The sequence below is a fragment of the Dermochelys coriacea genome, chromosome 2 (genome assembly GCF_009764565.3).
Source record: "Dermochelys coriacea isolate rDerCor1 chromosome 2, rDerCor1.pri.v4, whole genome shotgun sequence".
Classification (NCBI taxonomy): Eukaryota; Metazoa; Chordata; order Testudines; family Dermochelyidae; genus Dermochelys; species Dermochelys coriacea.
In genome coordinates, this window is record NC_050069.1 from 35,602,756 (window position 1) to 35,625,246 (window position 22,491).

Consider the following 22,491-nt stretch of genomic DNA (forward strand, 5'->3'; position numbering starts at 1 on the left):
CCGAGTAAGTAAAATAACAGTGTTTTTGCTTCATGAAAAACATGTCTCAACCACGGTTGGTTAAAAATGCTGGAGAACTTTGGGTGAGATACGCTTCTTTAGACAAGAGGTTAATCTGTTGTTTAACTTTAGTCTCTAGAAAGCATGTTATGATTTTGTATTATATGTAAAGATTTGTTTCCAATATTCTTACTGTCACTTGAACCTCTATTCTTTGAAAGTAAACTTATTCTTCTGTTCAGTATAAATATCTCTAAGTGCTGTGGTGTTAAGCAATATAATGGTCCTGAGTTGAATCTTAAAAGCTGGTGTGAGCTGTTCCCTTGAGAAGAGCAGGCCTTTGAGAGTTCAGTGGATAAGGGGCTGGACACTTCCGGGAATGCTCTGAGTACTCAGAGTACTCACCCTATTGTACTGAAAGAGAAAGGCCTGTGGGAGCCTGGTAGGCAATGCTTGTACTGCCAGAGGCTGGTGGTTTCAGGGAACTGATCTACAGCAGACAGAGATAAAATTGCTTCACGTTAAGGCAAGGTTGTGGTGAGGTGCCTTATAATACTGGGTACCCCTGGGGAGTGTCACATCACCCACTTCAACAGATACTACAATTCTTTTCAGGTTTGCCAGAGGAGAAGACAAAGCTTTTTTATTAACTGCATGAGTGCTCAACTTATTCTACTTCTACTCTGGCTTCTTTAAACATCTAGTTCACAGTGGACATGTTCAGAGACTAAATGCAGGGATTTTCATAGTCACTCCCTGCAAGTAACTTGACACTTACCTTTGGATTAGACTCAATGACATGATTCACATCTGAGTTGGTTGTAATGTAACAGACAATCTGAAATGTTCTGTTCTCAAGAAATCATTCACTGTTTTTGGAGATAATGACAGGTGTTTTTGCAGCATTTGGGTTAATACTGCCTCTTCCTAATGTCCATCTATCCTCACTGATACCATCCACAATGATTGCTGCTCCTGTTGTTCTTATATGACAGGGTGCAGTTCTCACCCTTCTGTTTTGTAGTAACTTTTGAATATCTTTTTCTGTTGTACACTTTTTTACTCCAAAAGAAGTACTGTTTCTGTAGTCTTACTCTCCGTTTTAAGTTTCTCAGTTTTTGTAGATTTTATTTTTAAGAAATTTATTAAATATATGAAATATATATAGCTAGATTAAGCATTCCATTACCAGGCACTGAATGTGGTAAAGCTATCTTCCAAATAATTAGATAATATTTGTATCTGAACATGTAAAAACACCAGGTAAGTACTATTATCAATTATTATATATTATTATTACTGTGTTTGAACCTAAGAGCATTGTGTTACTTCATGCAAACTGTATACGTTCTGGGATGGGAGAGTCTGAATGGGAGAAAATCAGATTTTAGCAATAGTGAAAAATAGTTGACTTTTTAATTTTAATTGTAACCAAATAATAGTAGAAGGTGGATTTTTTCAGTACATAAGGTACAGCAACGCTTAAAGCAATATGTCATTGCAGGACTATTCCATTTTCATTTTCAAAACATATTAAGAAGTCTTTAGAAAATAAATATTTAATACATATGGATTGCACTCGGCCTCTGTGTCTAGGTAGGACTAGATTACTATGTAATGCTCTGGATCTTAGGCTCTGCACCATGTCTGATGCAATACCAAGGCTTCAATGTTGCTCAGATTAAATACAATGTGCCCACTAAATACAATGTCAAAACTCCCACTAACTTCAGTTGAATAGGTTTAGGGATAGAATATCTGAATTTTCTCTGGTTTTGCCTAAATATATTTTTCCATTAGTGAATGTATATTTGTACTAGATTTTTTTTTTAAAATCAGGTGTTATGTTTACTAAAAGCAAGTATAGTAATTTAAAATATCAGTGTAAGTTTAACAAATAATTCACTAATCAGACTTCTATAAATATGATTAATTATTTAAAGCTAGTTAAAGCACCACAGTTTATTTCATTTTAAGATTACACTTGACATATTTGAAAATCCTAATGCAGATTTTATTGCCCACACCTACCCTTTTTGTGCTAATGCACTAGACATAATGAATCATTCTAATTTGGATGAAAGGACCACACAACATTGCTGCAATCCTTTAGAGAATTACGGCTCAATTCTGATCTTCTATATTTATGAATAGGTATTTTGGATTAGGCCACCTATCTGTACATCTGCTGAGTCTCAAGGGCTGTATACTTTGCTAAGTATTCTGACCTTCCAATGTACTATTTCACGTGTGGTCATGGGATATGAGGAGATTTGATTATGTCTGTATTTTAACATTGATTTAATACATAGCTATGGAATAAAATCTAATTTCCCCCTCACATCTGCATGCATAAAAATTCTACCACTACTAAGTGTGCCCTTATATATTCTTTACTTAGTGTGTATGTCTGCAGGTGGAAGGAACTCAAACACCCTTTTGGAGCGATGTAAAACAAAGGAGAATCTCCTTAGGAATGGCTTTAGAAAATCAGCTCCTCCTGTCCATAAAAACAAGTTTAAATTATCTTCTGTGAGTCTGCTGTTAGCAGTTGCACTGTTACACTATGCATGATTCTTGTCTGCTCATGGAAAAAAAGAAGTGCAACTATCTTCCATTAGTGATTTTCAAAGTTATTTTAAGCTTTACTATTTATAGTTATTATTAAAATGAACTGCTTTGCATATTTGTAAAATCTCATTATAAAATATATTAATAAATAAAATTCTGAACTAAATTCTGTTCACTTCAAAAAGAGTTTTTTATTTTCTGAGTGAAAGCAGATTCACTTATATGGACAATGTAAAACTTTATCATCATATTTTCCCATTCTTAATCAATTAGACTTCTCTGGTATACACATCATGTGTTCATGTTATTACCTGCAAATTTCGGTCCCACTGAAATAAAAAGAAAATTTGCCACTGACTTAAAGAGTAAAATATTTGGCCATTATAATTAATACATCACTATATATTACAGTACATCATAGCAGCAGTTTTCTATCCTTCTCTCCACTTCCCCAGTCCACTGTATAGATTTTGAATAATTACGTGATTGTATTACTCTTGTGGATTAGCACTGGGATCCTAGAAAAAATAATTTTGAAAATTCTGTGATCTTTATTACTGATGAAGATTATCAAATTGTTTAGCTCCAGATCATGGGTAATATAAGTATAGTATATATTTATTACGATTATAGAAGGTTTAGGCCAAAAACTGACTGACCAAAGTTAGCACCTCTGTTTTGCAAACTGGCTCACTTTTTTTGTTCAGTTTGAGAATATATCTAATTAAGTCATTTTTCTTCAGTTCCGTTTAAAGGATGTGTACTCTTTACTGCCGCCACACAAAGTGAAAATGTGCTTCTCTGAGATGCAGAAAAGATACTGATTACGTGTAACTTGAATGTTTACAGCTGTGTGTGATATAGCTGTCTCATTTAAATTACTGCAGTCTATTAAACATTTGATATATAACATAGAACTATAACTAACCAAGTTTGCCTTACAGTTTTGAGGAAATGGTGAAGGTCCTTCACTGGGATTAGAGATAATAATGAGGAGTCCAGCATTCGGACTGGTGGTTATAAGGTTCTGGTTCCAGTAAGACTCAACAAACAGCTCAGATCAAAATCTAAAGTGCAGGAAAGCAGCCTGTAGTTTCGAGATTAGCTTTCTCACACTATTTCTGAGTTAAGCCAGCACAAACATCATCATGAATGCATAATTATGATTATGCACTACAGTATGCATAATAGATCTTAACATCTGGAAACAAAGAAGTAGCATAGGAATGCCATTTTCAGGCTTTTGGTTTTGAGCACAATGAACCGGGGCGTAAGGGGTGACAGACTTTTTGTAAATACCGGTAAATATTATTGCAAGAAAACATCTTTTATTTGGAAAATCCACTCTGACATTGGCAAATCCTGTTATAATTAAAAGGAGTTTAAAAATGGAAAATATGTTTATATTGTGCAACAAATTTTAACTTGAAAATAACAATAAATCAGAAGACAAAAATATTTTAAAGTGTTCGAGCAAACTATCAGTCTGTCTATTTGGAATAAGCAGCAACAGAAAAACACTTAGACAATTGTTTGAAAATAATTTAAATATTCAGAGGGATGTTTTCCTCAGAACCTAATCAGTTTTTGGAATTCTCTGTCTCAGGAGGTTTGGTACTAACAGACTCTAACAGGATTCAAGAAATAAAATAGACAATTATATGGGGCCCGAACAAGAACATCAGAATGGCTATACTGGGTCAGACCAACTGTCCATCTAGCCCAGCATTCTCTCTTCTGACAGTGCCCACTGCCAAATGCTTCAGAAGGAATGAACAGAACAGGGAAATTTATTGAATGATCCATCCCCTAATGTTCAGTGTCAGCTTCTAGCGGTCAAAGGTTTAGGGACCCGACCATCTTGGCTAATAGCGTTGATGGACCTATCCTCCCTGAACTTACCTAATTCTTTTTTAAATCCAGTTATACTTTTGGTCTTCGTAACATTCCCTGGCAACAAGTTGACTGTGCGCTGTGTGAAGAAGTACTTCCTTCTATTTTAAATCTGCGGCCTGTTAATTTAATTGGGTGACCCCTGGTTCTTGTGTTACATGAAGAGGTAAACACTTCCTTATTTACTTTTTCCACATCATTCATGATTTCATAGAACTCTTATTATATTCTGCCTCAATCATCTCTTTTCTAAATTGAACAGTCCCAATCTTTTTAATAACAAGAAAAGGAGTACTTGTGGCACCTTAGAGACTAACAAATTTATTTGAGCGTAAGCTTCCGTGAGCTACAGCTCACTTCATCGGATGAAGTGAGCTGTAGCTCACGAAAGCTTATGCTCAAATAAATTTGTTAGTCTCTGAGGTGCCACAAGTACTCCTTTTCTTTTTGCGAATACAGACTAACATGGCTGCTACTCTGAAACCAATCTTTTTAATCTCTCCTCATATGGAAACAGGCCCATACCCCTAATCATTTTTGCTGTCCTTTTCTGTACTTGTTCTAATTCTAACATATCTTTTTTGAGATGGGGTGACCAGATCTGCATGAAGTATTCAAGGTGTGGGCATACCATGGCTTTATATAATGGCATTATGATATTTTCTGTCTTATTAGCTATTCCTTTCCTAATGGTTCCTAACATTCTGTTAGTTTTTTTGACGGCTGCAGCACATTGAACAGATGTTTTCAGAGAACAATCCATGATGACTCCAAGAACTCTTTCTTGATTGGTAACCACTAGTTTATTTTGTATGTATAGTTTAAATTATGTTTTCCAGTGTACCTTATTTTGCATTTTCAACACTGAATTTCATCTGCCATTTTGTTACCCAGTCACCTGGTTTTGTGAGATCCCTTTGAATCATTTTGCATCAACTTTGTACTTAACTATCTGGAGTAATTTTGTGTCATCTGCAAACTCTGCCATCTCACTGTTTACCCCTTTTTTCAGATAAATTTATGAATATGTTGAACAGCACTGGTCCCAGTACAGATCCTTGGAGAATCTTGCTATTTGCCTCTCTACATGGTGAAAATGGACCATTTATTCCACCCTTTATTTCCTATCTTTTAACCAGTTACTGATCCATTAGAGGACCTTCCCTTTTATGCCATGACCGCTTGCTTTGCTTAAGAGCCTTTGGCAAGAGAACTTAAATCTCAGGATTAAAAAGGATTAGTGGTAAAGGACGATGTTTCTTGCTTATACTGGTCTGGATGAGCCTCTTCACTTATGTGGGAGCAAAATCCTGTGGAAATGCTGCATAGAATTTGGAAAATAGACCTGGGGTTCTATGGCATACTTCTTTCAAGCTAACTTAAGACCCTTTATGCCAAATTAATGCTGGTCCTCGGTCTGCTGAGTATGTCCCTTTAAGGCATCTGATCCCCAGTTCCAACACCTCCTTACATGCCTTTTAATGTGTATTACGCCTCTCTGTGGGTATGTCTACACTTGGGGCTAGGGCAAGATTCCCAGCTCAAGAGAATATATTTGTGCTAGCTTTTACTGAGCTAGTGCAATAAAAACAGAGTGTAGCTGAGGCAATGCAAACTAAGCTTGTCTCAAATATATGCCTGTCAGAGATCGGGCAAGAACTCTGGGCAGGTAGCCTGTCCCACCACTTGCCCTGTCTACACTCTATTTTTATCACAGTAGCTCAATGAAAGCTAGATGAGTATGTTTCCTTGAGCTGGGAATCACACCCCCAGCTTCAAGTACAGACATACTCCACTGTGCTCCTAAATTCATGCACAGGTGTTAAATAAAAGTGGCCTGATTTTCAAAAACGCTGAGCACCCACAAATACCACTAAATTTTTGCCCTGTTCTTAAAAGTGGGGTTCGTTTTAATTAGTAAAATGAAAACCCACTTTGAGTAAAATGAATCGGTGGGGATGAGTTTGCTTATGTCTTTATGCAGACTATGGTACTGTAGATTGACCTAAGATAATCAACCATCCTTTTCATGCTGGCTTCAGACTAGTATTCTTAAGAACAATATTTTACTACCAAGGGCTATTTCTCCTGTCACTTTCAATAGACGTGAAACCAGGTCACTTTCAACAGAAATGAAATCAGGCTCCTGGGCCAAAATTTTCAAACCTGGCTGCCTATAATAAGGCTTCCAAATCTAAATTTAGGTACATAAAATAAATGTAGGAAATAAAAGGAGCCTGATATTCAAAGTTTCTGAGAGTTTACAACTCCCACTGAAGTCAATGGGAAATGTAGATGGCAACTAAAAGTCCCTTTCCAAGACACATGTCACATAGCTGCCTGAAGAGTAGTGGCAAATAAACCAAGCAGCTTCAGAATTATGAAGAACCAGGGGATTTTAGGATAGTGAAGGCTTGTGAAAATTACTGAGTGCAGAATCATAGATGGCCCAGTTATGACTGTAGAAGTTAGTAAAACTTTACCACAGAATTTCCCTTGTTCTTGCAACAAAAATTGGTCTTAAAATGTTGTAGAATTCCAGCCATTCTATCTGTTTCAAACTATTATTATATATCACTTGGAACTAATTGGCAGCATCTGCTCTAGACAGACTTGAATCTGCCATACAGGCTGAATAGTTTTTTTCTGCTCTCAAGAGATCTGTCCCTCCAGGTAAGGTTTGAGGCCATTTTTAGTAGAGTGCATTGATCTTACATTGTAGCTTCCTGGCTTGTGTATATATTGAGGCCTTAATATGCTCAGTACTCCCAACTACTCTGGACACCACTATTCAAGTTAATTTGGATTTTAAATATCTGCAGATTTAACACAAAGTAAACAAATAATACATTTAAGGCAGAGTGGCCACTCATGCATTCCCAGAATACCGGACATTTTGGTACTTCCAGGAATGGCGTGGGCCCACCCTGCTGGCGTGATGTTACCCTCACCTGTGTGACCTCAAACACCTGAAACACACTAGCAGGAGTGAAGGAGCATGCTCTTCAAAATGGCTTCGTCTGTCCAATATTGGACAAAACCATGTCTGGTATTGTCTCAGTACTAGACATGAGACAAACCACATAGAAAGAGGACTATCTGGTTTTAAATTAGATGAATGGCCTGCCTAATTTAAGGACAGATTTTCAAAAGTTCTCAGCTCTCATTTCTGCAATCAAAGGAAGTGATCAGATAGCATCCAGCAGTTATTATTGTTCTCAATGGGAACACTTAGGTGATGAACATTTCTGAAAATCTGGCATTATTTAGGTACCTATATGGGAGTTGAGCTCTTTTTAAAATCTGTCAGTTGAATACTTAAAACATGACCCTTAAAATAAGATGTAGTGTTCAAAGAGAGGATGTAGTTTCATTTTAACATAACGGCAATATGCAGAATTATTTGCTAGAGACAGAATAGTACTTACACCTCATGTTGCATGCAACATATGGGATACTGGCCTATGCTCACTGAAAGTTCAAGTAAAACAAGCTAACATTCACACAATATAAGTTTTCACACAACACTCAGATTAACAGCTACATTTTGTCAGTAGAATGAGTGTTCAAAGAGCATACAGATTTCTGGACAAATAGTGACATAGATTTTATAATTTTTTTTTCCTTTTGTAACATTATAAAAATCCATCTTCTGTTTTTAATCAACATGCCTTATCCAGCAATCAAGGCAGGTATATAATAAGCTGAGCTACTCTGTAAATCTAAACATTCCCCACAAATGGAAAAGATACAGCCTGAGCTCTCTGATAGTTACTACAGCAACTATCTAAAATGAAAATCTGGTTAACCCTTTCCCTGCTGTAACCACTCATGTACCAATGTTAGCTGACTTCCATGCACTTATCTTTCCTTTTTTCCCCCTCAAGAAATTCATAATTGTATTGTTTCACAGTAGTTATGCTCCAGTTATCCTATCTGAGGCAGATAGAACTGTTTTGGGTGGTAGTTTCATATGTACAGTTGAGTTTGGTTACTGTCTCATTACTAGGATTATTGTGTGGGAAACAACCCATAAAATAGAGGACACAAAATTCCTGGCTTACTTCACAATGCCTATAATTTTGATTAAAACCTTGATAACAAGAAGGGAGTGCTTTCCAACAACCAGCATTACTGTATTTCTCTTTCAGTTTATCAAATGATTTGACTATGAATACTATATATTTCTCAGATGTATTCTTTCTCTGTAGTGTATTACAAAAAAGCTATTTTTAAAATATTGTCTTAAAACTGTTACTTCTTAAGATGTACTATACAGTTCATTGCACAAGGTTTTAGACAAAAATGTTAAAAAAACAAACAAACCACGCCTCTTTGAAAATTAATGGGGGAGGGTTTGACATGATGTCACAAATGCAAAGAAATTCAGAGACAAGGTGCTCTTCGTCAAAGTGTCCTCAGGGTGACAGCCAATTTTACTATCTAATCAACGTAACTAAATATTTAAGGCATTTCTACCATAGTATCTAGGATTCTTTAAGTGAGATTGTTTTAACTCTATTTTTAAGGCCAAATCCTGTCCTCTTTAGTCTCTTGCTGAGACAACAGGAAGCCTATGGGAGCTCTCCTAACTAAAGACTGATGAAGGAAAATTGGACATGGCCCATACACACAATTTCTAATTGAACCTGCTAACTCTTGCCTACTGTGTATCAGTATTTTCAAGAGGCACTCAGCACCATTCAGGATCAGTCCCTTCTTGGCTTTCTTAAGTGCAGGCATCTAACTTAAATCAGAGCTGCATAATTTTCAGTTAATTGATCCTGGGTGAAGTTAAAAGACCTCTACCTGGACATGGTTTACATCAACACGTGAAATAATCAAATTTAATAAGTTACAGTTATTTTGTTTTACAGAAGCAAAATTCACTTTCACTTTAAATCCCATGTTTATCTGTCTTCAATGCCAGCTATGCTCACATAAGAACTTGATAACTGAGCCCGAATATTTTTAAATGATTGAAAGCACAAGTGTGTAAATTGTCCTAAAATCTATCTGACATAGTGGCACTGTTAAACTCCCGATTAACTCCATTAAACTCCTAATACATTATAATAAAGACACCATTTTAAAATTTAAAAGAATATGTAACAAAAATGAATGATAAAAATTACAATTAGTAAGTATTGTCAATATTAAAAGGTAGTATGTAGTGGTATTTTTATTAAATACTAACATAGTTTTAAACAAAGCATGATCAAATGCTTATTTATACATGCAAATGTACCTAGAATTATTTTAAGTTATTTGGAAGAAATTGGGTTCTAACACACCATTGTCTTTGTTTCAGCTGTGAATGTTAGTGCATGTTGCTAAAAGTAAGAAAGATTTTTAAACGTTGATTATCAAATGAAGATATATCCTGACCTTTCTAGGTAAGCAATATGATTTTTGTTTTTTAGAATGCCAATGTTTGAAAAAAGCCCTCAGAACCTGCTAGAATGTGACTACATGGAAAGACAAACTAAAGCTGCCAGACAAAAAATACTCCTCGCCCTGATCCAAAACCTATTGAAGTCAATGTAAAGACTCCAATTGGCATCAATGGACTTTGAATCAGGCTCTCACAGTGAGGTGTACATGTATTATTGTACATGGGCTAGAATACTATACATAAGAAGGAAGATCAGAAGAAGAAGACCTCATATGCTGTCAGAAGACATTCCAATTACATTTTATCCAACTTCTTCTTAAACACCTCCCACATTTCTGAAGCTGATTTGCCATACACATTGTGGAATTCTCATTCACTTATCACATTTCTTCAAAATCTGCCATATAGTTAAATGCATTATTTCCTCTAGTGCAATCTTCCATGTTTAAAAATAGTGTGATCACTAGATCACTTGTACAGGCTTCACAAACATCAAACCTATTATCAGTCTTGGCTTATTTCCCAGGAATAGGTCCAAAAATAGTCTAGAAGTGTATTGGATAGTCAACATACATATGTAAACAATTCTCTAGGAATGTCCTAGTTATTATTAAAAATATTATTATTAAAAAATCCTAGTTATTTTTTCCACTGTGTTATTCCAGACAATTCAAATTTATTTTAAAAATCAACAATACCATCAAATCAACAAATAATTTGTTATGCTGGACTTTTTAAAGTATCCTCTCTATCTGTATTCCAGATTTATTTTGTCTAGTGGTCTATTGAGTTGCAAACTCTGAACACCTCCCATAAGGTAGATCAGGCTCCTATGTACCCTGAAAAGTTATTTACCTCCGCTTATTCTCACTCATCCAGTAAAAGGATATTTCGGTGGCCTACCTGCCCCGGTCAGTTAAAAAGCCTTGTCTTATGGGGAGACAGGACACCCTTTATCTGTCTAAAGATCGTTTAGAGAAGTGGTGGGCAACCTGTGGCCTGCAGGCCGCATGAGGCCCATCAGGGTAATCTGATTGCAGGCCACAAGATATTGTGCTGATACTGACTATCCCCAGGACCAGCCCCCACAGCTCCCAGTTGCCACAGTTCTCTTTTCCAGCCAATGGGAGCTACGGGAAGCTAACAATCAACAAAGGCAAGTATTATATCTGTCCCAGGGGTATCTGTTTTGTTATGCAGACTCATCTGATTTCCCTGATAGACAATGGGTCATATTCCATCCTCAGATACACAGAAGTAAACTCCAGTTTATCATTATTATTAATAATAATAATTATGTGTATTACTGTAGCTCCCAGGAATTCGAGTCATGGACCAGGACCCCATTGTGCTAGGTACTGTACAAACACAGAACAAAAAGTTGCCTGCCCCAGACAGTTTACAATCTAAGTATAAGGTAAGAGATAACAGATGGACCAGGGAGTACAAGGAAACAATGAAACAATATTGGTCAGCGTGATAGTGGTATCAGCACACCACTAGCCTAGCTATTGTCAGGTTTTTTTTTTGTAGGCACCTCAGAACAAGTTAAAAGGAGGGATTTAAAGGAGGCTAATTAGATAGATTTGTGGATGTTTATAGGCAGCTCCACTGAAGCACGAGGGAGAAACCATGAAGATTATTTCAAAATTTAACAAGTGGATGATGGAAGCTGGCATCATGGGCTGATTGGAGGCAGGAGTTGACCTTTCAGTACTGAATGAGAGATGATAGGCAAGGATTAGGCCATGAAGGGCCTTAAAGTGAAGACAAGTAACTTATGTGTGATGCTGTACAGAAGGGGGAGTAAGTGGAGGGTTGTAAAGAGAGGAATGATGTGGTCAGAGTGATGAGCTAGGAAAATGACATTGTAGTAGCATGCTGGGTGGATATGAGTAGGACAAGACTGCACTTGTCAAGGTCAGAGAAAAGAATATGCAGTGATTGAGATGTGTTAAAATGAGGACCTGGACAAGAGTTTAAGCTGCATAGGATATGGCAGACTGTATCTTAGAAATATTACACAGTAAGAAATGATGAGATGTATTAATAGCCTGTATGTGAGGACCTGAAGAGAAGTCCAAGTTAAAAATGACACCTAAGTTATGAGCCTGAATGACAGGCAGGATGGTGGTTTGTTAGAGGACCAAATTTGATCCATTGTTTGCAAATTATCCTTTGACAATGATCTTAATATTGACAGGAAATAGGTGATAATAGTTAATTTTATTGTGTATTTAACTAGGGCCTTCACAGGGATGAATGGGATATTATAGAGATGGATCTTGAAAAGCTCATGCATGCTTTACCCAATTCAAATGGTCAGAAAGTTCAATGGTGGTTTTTCTGGAGTAAGATCCAAGGATTACAGGATATGGCCCTCAGAAATAGTTATCTAAAGGCAGTGGGATCACCCTATTTCATGCAATAATATAAAACAATAATACATCTGATTAAATATACCTCAGTGTCCTTTATGCAGGCCCTGGGGAAAAAGCGACTACTTACCTGTTCTGTAACTGTTCTTCAAAATGTGGGTGCAGACGTGTATTCCACAAGGTGTGCACACACCCAGAACTCCAAAGATGGAGAACTTAGCTTAGCAGTACCTGTAAGGGCAGTGCTCACACCCTCTAGTCCCTAGTCCCCCCTCTAGCTATTTAAGGTCTGCACCACCCTAACCCACACAGTTCCTTCACACTGAAAGTCAAGTATAGAGCGTTACTCTGTTGTTTCATATTCAAGTAATCCATTAAGAACATAAGAACGGCCATACTGGGTCAGACCAAAGGTCCATCTAGCCCAGTATTCTGTCTTCTGATAGAGGCCAATGCCGGGTGCCCCAGAGGGAATGAGCAGAACAGGTAATCATCAAGGGATCCATGCCCTGTGAAACATTCCCAGCTTCTGGCAAAAGAGGCTAGGGACACCATCCCTGCCCATCCTGGCTAATAGCCATTGGTGGACCTATCCTCCATGAATTTATCTAGTTCTTTTTTGAACCCTGTTATAGTCTTGGCTTTCACAACACCCTCTGGCAAAGAGATCCACAGGTTGACTGCGTGTTGTGTGAAGAAATATTTCTGAGAAGGAGTAAATAACACTTCTTTATTTACTTTCTCCATACTAGTCATGATTTTATAGATCAGGGGTCAGCAACCTTCGGCACGCGGCCCATCAGGGTAATCTACTGGCGGGCCATGAGACATTTTTTTTACTTTGATCATCCACAGGCACGGCCCCCCACAGCTCCCAGGGGCCAAGGTTCGCCGTTCCCGGCCAATGGGAGCTGCAGGAAGCGGCGGGCCACAAGGACGTACTGGCTGCCACTTCCTGAAGCTCCCATTGGCTGGGAATTTTGTATTTTTTCCATACCCAAAAATTTCTGTAATAACTTCTTATCTTATGGGTAAGCAATATTATCAATGGCTTGTATTCATTGTGGATCGATCTGTAATCCTTGACTGGTCAGTTTTTCTCCTAAAAATGTTAATTCTTGCACTCTAAATTTACATTCATACTTGTTAAATTTCAGTCCTGCTTCTTTTACTCTACATAATGCTTTAGTTAATCTTATATCATACTCTTCTAAATTTCTTCCCATATTATTATATCATCTCTTTACACCTATGTGCCATCTATATGTTCAAAATTTTTTTGCATTGTTCTATGAAATGCCTCTGGAGCTGAACATAATCAAAAAAGTAATCTTCTAAAACAGTAACATCCAAAGAGTGTATTAAACATACAAACCAATTCACTTTCTTGCTCCAGTGGTTTTTGCCAAAAATTCATTTGAAGCATCTAAAGAAGAAGAGTATTTTGCTCCTGACATGTGTCCAAATATTTCTTGCCTGGTATGTGTTTTAAAATGTTTCCTTTTAATGTTCCCTTTTAACATACTTATTTACGTCTTTTTGATCTAAAAATAATTGTAAGGATCCATCTTTCTTTTCTACTATTACTAATTAATTGACCCACTTAGTTGGCTCTTCCACTTTTTTAATTATATCTAAATTAACTAACTTTTCCCATTCCTTTTGTACTGTATTTCTTAAAGCTAAGAGTATTTTTCTAGTTGCACGTATAATTGGTTTCTTTGTTTCATGTAACTCCATTTTATAAATTTTATCCCATTTAAAAAAGCCAGCAAATAACTCTATAAATGTATGTTTTATTTCCAGTGTTTCAGAATTTTGAATAGTCTGAATTCTGCCAATTCGATTTAGAGCTAAACATGTTTCTAAACCTAAAATAGAAATCACTTAACTACTATAAATCTTACATTTTTTAAAATTAACTTTCACTATGACCTATATTTCACAAATACCATAACAGGATTTTTTTTTCACCGCTATAAGACTGTAAAATAATATGTGTTTGTTCTTTTACCATACGTTTTACTTTTAGACATTTTATAATTTCTTCTGAAGTTACATTAAATTGTGCACCTGTATCTATTGCATATGAAATAAATGTTCTATTAGCAGATAGTGTAACTGTCCAATTCTCCTTGTAGTTCACAGAATACCCAGAAACACATTTTGTTCATCGGTGATGTCAGTTGTATATTCTTCATTTGGCATCTTCTCTGAGACTTTGGAATTTTGAACTAAATGTATATTTCTAAGTTTTTCCAGATTTCTATGTTTACAAACTTTTGTGAAATGACCACCCTGCACCTTTAAGTGGGGGTGAGGGTGAGGGTATTTGGCTGGCTGGCCGAATGAAGGGAATAGTGCTTTATGGCTGGGGGAGAGGAGGGGAATGAAAACTGATGCAAAAGGGTCAGAATGGTTGCTGACTCATCCCCTAGGAATACAGGGGCAGCTCAGGTTTCGGAAGCTGGCACCAGGAGCCAGCCAAGAACCTGAGCAGATGCTGCTAGCTACATGGAACCTGGAGATCGGATGGTTAGCAATGCAGCATGCAGATCCACTGCCTCCATTCACATGGCAGAGCTATGGCACAAGTTTTAACAAATTCATGCAATTACAAGGAGTGGGAAGGCTGGTCATCGAATGGCCCATTACAGAGCAGTGGGTGCTGTGGTACATGGGATTATGGGCAATCTGTTACCTGGCATCCTCAACAATCTTGGAATCACCTTCTGGCTGTTACCTTTGTCCGTGGGCTTAATGGTTATCCATATCCACACAGCAGTCTTCACACAAAGTTTGCTGGCAGGGTGGTTGCATTCCAATGGCCCCATGTAGCAGTCATAAGGGCACATAAAGTTAACATTCTTAGGAATCTAAGCGGCCTTACACAGAGTAGCTTTCTTAAAAGCAATGATGGTGCTTTTGGGTGCAGCGAGTTAATGTCTGGGTTTACACCGGCAGGGGCAAGCAGAGATATTAAACTTGCCATGGTCAATGACTAATCAAGAAGGTTTGGGAGCATTTGTTATCTTCCAGAAAAGCTGTGAGCTTGGTTCTGCCCCACGGGATTTGGTTCTCATTCATTTGCAATCAGGGTCCACAACAGTAGCGCTACAGCTGGGTATGGGGCATTTCTGACAATTGGGCGTTGGCCTTCGGAAGCACACAACAGTGCAAACTCAGGTGGTAAGTCAACATTACTGTATTGTGATTCCATTCTAGAAGACCAGCCATGGAGGCGATGGTGTGGATCTGTGGGCACAGGAGTGTTTTTCTTATACACATAGGTGGACGTCCTTGTGGCCTTGAGGGTTGGCAACCAGGATCCAGTGATGGGGTGAATCTGCGTTGGCATGGAAGGAGAAGCATGTTATTGGACCAGCTGATGTGTGCCACAGGGGCTCGTTTGCAGTCATCAACATGATGTGGCACATACTGGAAAGCAGTATTTGGAAATATTAAAGGGATTCCATTACTGCCCAGAAGAAGAAGGGACTTGATGCAGATCCATGTTGTCAGACATGCATTACTGCAGGGTCTGACTGGGAGCCGTGGAGAGCTACCTGGGTGGATAAGGCACGACAGATTATAACAGATCAAATCCTTTAGGGTCATAAAAGACTCAGGAATTTGGGGCATCTGGGGGAACCAAATAATTCAGGGAAGATGGAGTTCCCCTGTAAAGCTTTGGAGCCCATTTGTTTTGGCTGATATAAAAGGGGGACAGTAAGAGATGCCTGGGAACCTGACTGGGTTGGTGGAGGGGAGGCAGCCAAGCTAATTGCTAGTGCCTCCTTGTGGTGGATGTCCAGTGCAGGTTCTCCATAGGAAAGGTACACAGTGACCAGGTAATTGGCTTGGAAAAGGACTTAAAAAGAGGTGTTCATTAAAGGAATAAACAGGGGGCAGCGGGGGACTCCTATGATTGGTACGGCAGGGAGCCAACCCCCCATTCTTATAGCCCACCTTAACCCTCCTATGAGGATGGCATGGATAGTAAGTTCCCGGCGATGGATTTGCTAGCGAGACCTGGATGGAAAAAGAGGGTGAGCTGGTGGAAGCCCCCTGGGTATAGTAAAGTCCTGGCAATAAATTTGTAGGAGGGACTTGGATGGAAAAAGATGGGGAGCTGGTAAAAGCCACCTGGGTAATTACAGAATAAACCTGGGGTTACCTGCACTCTACACTTTTATCTGCCGGGTAGTCCCAGACATCTAATAATAAAGTTGCAGCCTGATTAAACCCATGTCAAATGTTTCCCGTCATTCTTCCGGTATAGCCAAACAATAATTTTGTTTCTTGCAGATATGACAGGTTGGACCATATGCTGGACTTTGTCTAGGTCAGTGCCTCCTTACACACCTAGAACATTCTTTCATATTCTCTCATGTTTTAAGTTTAATACCTTCACTCTGTTTTCCTCCATAGACTTGTGTTGTTTTGGGTTTTTTTTTACTCTTTCTTATTAAGTCAATATTCACACCAGTTTGTTTTCTTTCTAAAATGTGCAATTATCATTGATTAAATCCAGCAGTTTGGTAAATTCTCACTGCTTTTTCCAGATTTAGCTCTGGTTCTTCTAACAGTCTTTTTCTTACACTGCTCTCTTTTATTCTCATTACAATTTGATATTTTATCATAGACTCAGATAGATTCTGGAAGTTATGTCTGACTTTTTATCTTTAGATCTGTTAAAAATTATTAAAAACTCTCTTTGTTCATTTGATTTCTTGAGTGAAACTGAAATCTTTCAAACGTTTCATTTCTTTTTGGTAAGCAGAATTCCTCAAATTTTTAGACAAACTCATATTCTGCTCATTCTCTAATCCTAAACTTGCATGAAATTGCTTCATTATATGCAACATTCAAAAAGATGTGAAACTTTTGCTCATCTTCCTTATGAATACATCCTGGTGCCCTCAAAAATAAATCAAATGCTTTTCTGCAGCATTTCTTGACATTTTTAGAAATGTGAGAACTTCTAATTGATCCATCTTATTTCATTCAAACTTGTTTTTCAATTCTGACTCACTTTTACCTAAAAGTTTTTTGTTTTGTTTTATTAACATCTTCTAGTTCTTTCTATCACTTCCTTCACTCATGGTACCATCTGTTGTTTTATATTTAAGTAATCCACCAGTCTTAATAATAATTCATTGCTAGTAACTTAAGAACAGTCTTTATTAGATTGATAGTTAACATATATACAGAGCATCTTAACTCAGGTCAATCTGTCAGTCTAACTTAAAACCAGCTGCCTCCTCCCACTGTCAGCTCCCACACCACAAAGTTTCTATTCATTCTCTTAAAGCCACAGTAACACCACTGTTATCCTGTTCCTATCAATAAAATCAAGTGTTTCTATTCTCATCCTGTCCCTAACTCTCTCATTGTAATAGTAGCTAATGAGAGATCATGGCAAGGAAGATGTAAATCCACAGTGAAGGACAGTCTAAGAGGCTGGGGGATGAAAATTTATTCAACCTTGTCCTTGCAAATGTGTACTGCAAATCAACAGGCACTGATACTGAAATATAATTTTGTGAATTGAAGTCTATAGCCAAATTCACAGACAAGTTACCTAAATCCTCCAGGGAAGTGTTCAGAGAACCTACTGAAGAAGGTCACTTGCAAGCCAAGATGCCTTTTCAATCAGCATTGGACATAGCAGATGCAATTTCCAGAGTTATGGATTCAGTGGTCACAATGAGAAGGGCTTGGTTGCAAAACTCTGGCATACCTCTAGTGGTTCAGCAGAGTAAGAGCATAGAAAAACTACTTTTTGATGGTTGGTATTTGTTCTCTGACAAAATGGATAACTCTGTGTTCGTTGTTGTTTGTACCACAGCCGCAAAAAGGCATCATTTTGTGGGTCAGCAACAGCAGCAATAATACCACCCTGGTGGTATTCCTGCAGACACCTTAAAGTCGAGGCAACAGGACTGCTCCAGGAAGAAGCATACATCTTACATGAGGAGGCCTTCAGAGTCCAACTTTATCTAGCCAGCCAATCCTTGCCCAACTTCGGGCAAGCAACCATTTTGACTGTCAGATTGAAAGCAGCATTGCAGCTGAGAACTTCCCACGGTTCACACACAGGTTTTCTCAATTCCACAGCACTTAGGAAGCTATAATCTCAGACAAATGGGTCCTCAGCTCTGTTATGCCATCCAATTCTTATCTGTTTTCCATAAGTCATCCATTCAAGGACCCCTCTCACAAGTCACTGTTCCTACAGCAGATACAGACTCTGCGAGCTTTAGGGACTACAGAAGAAGTCCCCCCAAAGAGAAGGATTCTACTCACAATTCTTACTCATTCCCAATTCCAAGGGAGGAGTGAAGCCTATTCTCAATCTCCGACGTCTCAACAGGCACAGCATGTACATGAGATTCCACATGGTTACCCTAGCTACTCTTCTCACCGCTTTGAATCACAATGATTTCTTTGAAACCTTCAATCTTCAAGATACCTATTTCCATGTGGCGGTTTTCCTAAGCCACAGGAAGCTTCTTAGATGTTTAGTTGCAGAATGGCATTATCGATTCAGTATTCCCCTTTGGCCTCTCCTTGGTTCCTCAGGTATTTACCAAATACATGAACTAGTTGCACATCTCAGGAAGAGAGGAATACAGGCCTTTCCCTACCTAGATGATTCGTTAGTGAGAGGCAAGCCCAGAGATTAGCTCCTCAACCATGTCTGGTTCATACTGCATCTCTTCGATCATCTGGGTCTGATCGTAAACAAAGTAAAATCAACTTTAGTACCAACTCAAAAATCAAGTTTATTAGGGACCTATTAGAGTCTAAGATGTTGAGGGCATTTCTGCTAATGAGTGGTTTTAGACAATTCATCGTTTGTCTGTCCCTTCAGTTTCACCCTTCCAATATGATTATGCCTGAAGACTCCAGGTCATATGGTCACATGTGCTTATGTAGTCTGGCATGCAAGGTTGATTCTTCATCCTTTTCAGGTGTGACTCAGGTTGGCATATTGACCGAATTGTCAGTTGCTGGATGGCCTATTGTGGGTGCCACTGCCTGTCCTCAGTACCTGGAGTGGTGGATGGATTGAATCAATGTCTACAAAGGTGTACTCACCCCTTCTCCATTGACCATAACAATAATGACTGATGCCTCCAAAAGAGGTTGGGGAGGATACCTGGTGACTTTGAAAGTTCAGGGACTGTGGACAGAGCAGGAAGTTTCTCTTCACATCAACTTCTAGAGCAGGGATCGACAATGTTTGGCACGCGGCCTATCAGGGAGATCTGCTGGCAGGCTGGGATGGTTTGTTTACCTGCATCATCCGCAGGTTTGGCCGATGGCAGCTCCCACTAGCCGTGGTTCACCATTCCAGGCCAATGGGGGCTGCAGGAAATGGAGGCCAGCACATTCCTCGGCCCACGCTGCTTCCCGCAGCCCCCATTGGCCTGGAACGGCGAACCGCACCAAGTGGGAACTGAGATGGCCAAACCTGCAGACCTTCAGGTAAACAAACCTCCCGGCCTGCCAGTGGATTCCCCTGACGGGCCACTTGCCAAAGGTTGCTGATCCGTGTTCTAGAGCATCAAGCAATTTACAATGTGCCCTGGGCCTTTTGGTCACATACCAAAGGCACAGCAGTTCACATACTCACTGGCAACACTACCACAGTGTATTATGTGAACAAACAGGATGAAGCCCACTTCACCCAGCTTTGCCAGTAGACAGTAAAGTTTTGGTAATTCTACATTAGGGAGAATACCATTCCCTGGATTGTACCCCTTTCAGGGATGTGGAATTGCTTAGCTGATCACCTCAGCAGGGTTTTCTCTCAGAAGCACGAATGGTCACTGAAGGACAGTGTGTTAAGATCCATCTTCTGAGTATGGGGCATCTTGACTAGCAACCAGTTTGCAACAAAATACAATAAAAAGTACCATCAGTTTTGCTCCCAAGACAACCTCAGTCCATGTTCCTTGACAGATGCCTTCCATCTGAGGAATGTAATAATGCTTGTCAGTACAATTTGCTGTAGAAAGCAAGGATGCTGGGGCATGCCACAAAACCTTAGCAAGTTGAAATGCTGCATTTCAAGGCAGAGGTACTCTCCCTGGGGCTTAGGACTGAAGAATGTCCAGCAGCATGTGTTTATTTTCCTGCACACTCAGGCTGGATACTCAATCCATTCATTCATCTCTGGAGTTCCTGATGGGATTTAAAATCCTTAGTCACTGGAAACAAAGAATTCGGTATTACAGAGTCAACTAGTGCTGAAGAAGATGAGGGAAGTGGAGTCACTGGAATCTCCTGCAGTAGCCTGGGTCCCTGTGTAAGCAGTTTAGAATGAGCCTCCATCTAAGGAGTTCAGAGGAAGCAGCCTCCATCTAAGTCTGCAACATAGGTGGCTGAAGAAGGGATACCACAGGTTGGCTGGGCAATCTTTCCCTGCAGTGGGCTGAGGATTGGGACTCTACAGATCAAGGAACAGATTCCAACAAGGCCACTGAGGATAGGGATATGGCATTGGTGGGCCAAGAGCCTCTATTCCTATTGTGGGAACATTGACAATTTCAGTACCAATTGGGATCCATAGAAGGTCTTGATAATCTTTGAGAATGGTGTCTAGAAGATGAGGGAGTGGGGGACGATGTCCCTGATCTCAATCTTGCTAAATTCCGCAAGACATCTGAAGGAAACAGAGGAGCCACCCCACTTGGACCAATCAAAGAGCTAGCCTTGTCTGAAGCCCAATATGCTAGTTGTATTCATACCAAAGCAGATAGAGAAGTCAACACCTTGAGGACTGGCAGGGGCATCATGCTCCCACTTGATACCAAAACAAAAGATGGCACCAAAGCCAGGGTTGGTACTGATCCTGTAGATGAGGTCTGCATCTCAGTCATTATTGGTACCAAAGATAATAACTGTGCTGACTGGCCCCTGGTTACCAAAAAGGAAGACGACCTCTACTGCCCCCTCTGAATGGCACTGAACACAGTACCAGTGATTGAGACAAGTTATGCAATTAATCCAAGCATTCCCGATGACCGCACAGAAAACGTCCTAGTAGCTGAGTGGTCCTGAATAACTGGGGTTTATGGAACAAAGAGGCAAAGCAAGTCTGATGCTGCCTGGTATTCCAATGCCATGGAAAGAGTCTGTGCTAATGTTGTCAGTACTAGACACAATGGGTGTCCCATGGATGGTATCAGAGTTGACAGTACACTGTCCCACTGATGCTGCCTTGGTACTGGAGAGCAAGTAAATGGTCCAGGTTCATCCTGTGTCCTGGAAGAATCTCAGTGCTCATCTGCATTCCTTCTGGAAAAGAGGATGAAACTTTCTCCTCACAGGATCCAAGGAAGGAAAAGATCTCTATTTCTCCTGGGGAAGGAATCAGAGTCTGGCCAAGGAACATCGGCTCACTCTGGCACTGAAGCTGTCTGAAGGGCTGGATGATCAGTGGATGTCCTCAATGCTAAAGTGGACCTCATAGCCTGCTCCATCAGGTTCTGTTTGAGGCACAAATACCTCACCACCTGCATTCTCTTCTTCAATGATTTGCAGATGGAGCACCTTTCTTTGATGTGCCCTTCTTCCAAACACAACAAGCACTCTGTGTGGGGATCACTACTGGGAACAGTTGCCCCACATGACAGACAATTTTTAAATCCTGGAGAGGGCATACCATCAGGATAACTATCCCCAATTAACTACTAGAACCCAAAACTAAGGTACTATTAAACTATCTAACTACATTAAACAAAATCCCATAAGACTGAGATAAAAAAGTGTGAAGTAAATACTACACAGAAAGCTCCAACTCTAGCTGTGGTATTGAGGGGTGGTTGGGGAGTGATGGCCTTAAGTAGCAAGGGGAAGGCTAAGAGTGCCATCCCTACTGGTACTACCAAGTTAAGTTCTCCAGCTTCAGTGCCCTGGGTGCGCACACACCTGGGTGGAATACACATCTGCACTTGAAGAAGAAGCCATCATTTATACATGTGAAGTGAGGATGCAGTAACTTAAGAAACAAAATTCAGTACAATGCTCTCTGGAAAAATAATAATAAAAAAATCCCTATCTAATATGATACCAGCCTAGCTCAACCTCTTAAATGGAGAAACACATGACAGGCATAACCGTACTCCCGCTGAAGACATAAAAAGGCTGGCTATTGCTCAGGTTTAAAATCCCCATGTTTTCTGCACAATGAAATAATTGAGTGAGGTCTGTGGCAAGGTGAGAAGAAAAAGTCAAAAAACA

General features: G+C 39.3%; 1 protein-coding gene across 4 annotated transcripts in view; it reads right to left on the reverse strand.

Moving 5' to 3' along the window:
- ZFPM2 (zinc finger protein, FOG family member 2) overlaps window positions 1-22,491 on the reverse strand; it is a 455,190-nt gene that overhangs the window by 154,897 nt on the left and 277,802 nt on the right. The window contains exon 1 of one of the 4 annotated variants that reach the window (XM_043507435.1): window positions 20,163-20,212. The exons of the other annotated variants lie outside the window; for them this stretch is intronic. Coding sequence (XP_043363370.1) covers window positions 20,163-20,165 — 3 coding nt within the window. The 5' untranslated portion in view covers window positions 20,166-20,212. Of the gene's footprint in view, window positions 1-20,162; window positions 20,213-22,491 lie in introns of those variants that run through there. 4 annotated transcript variants of the gene reach the window in all.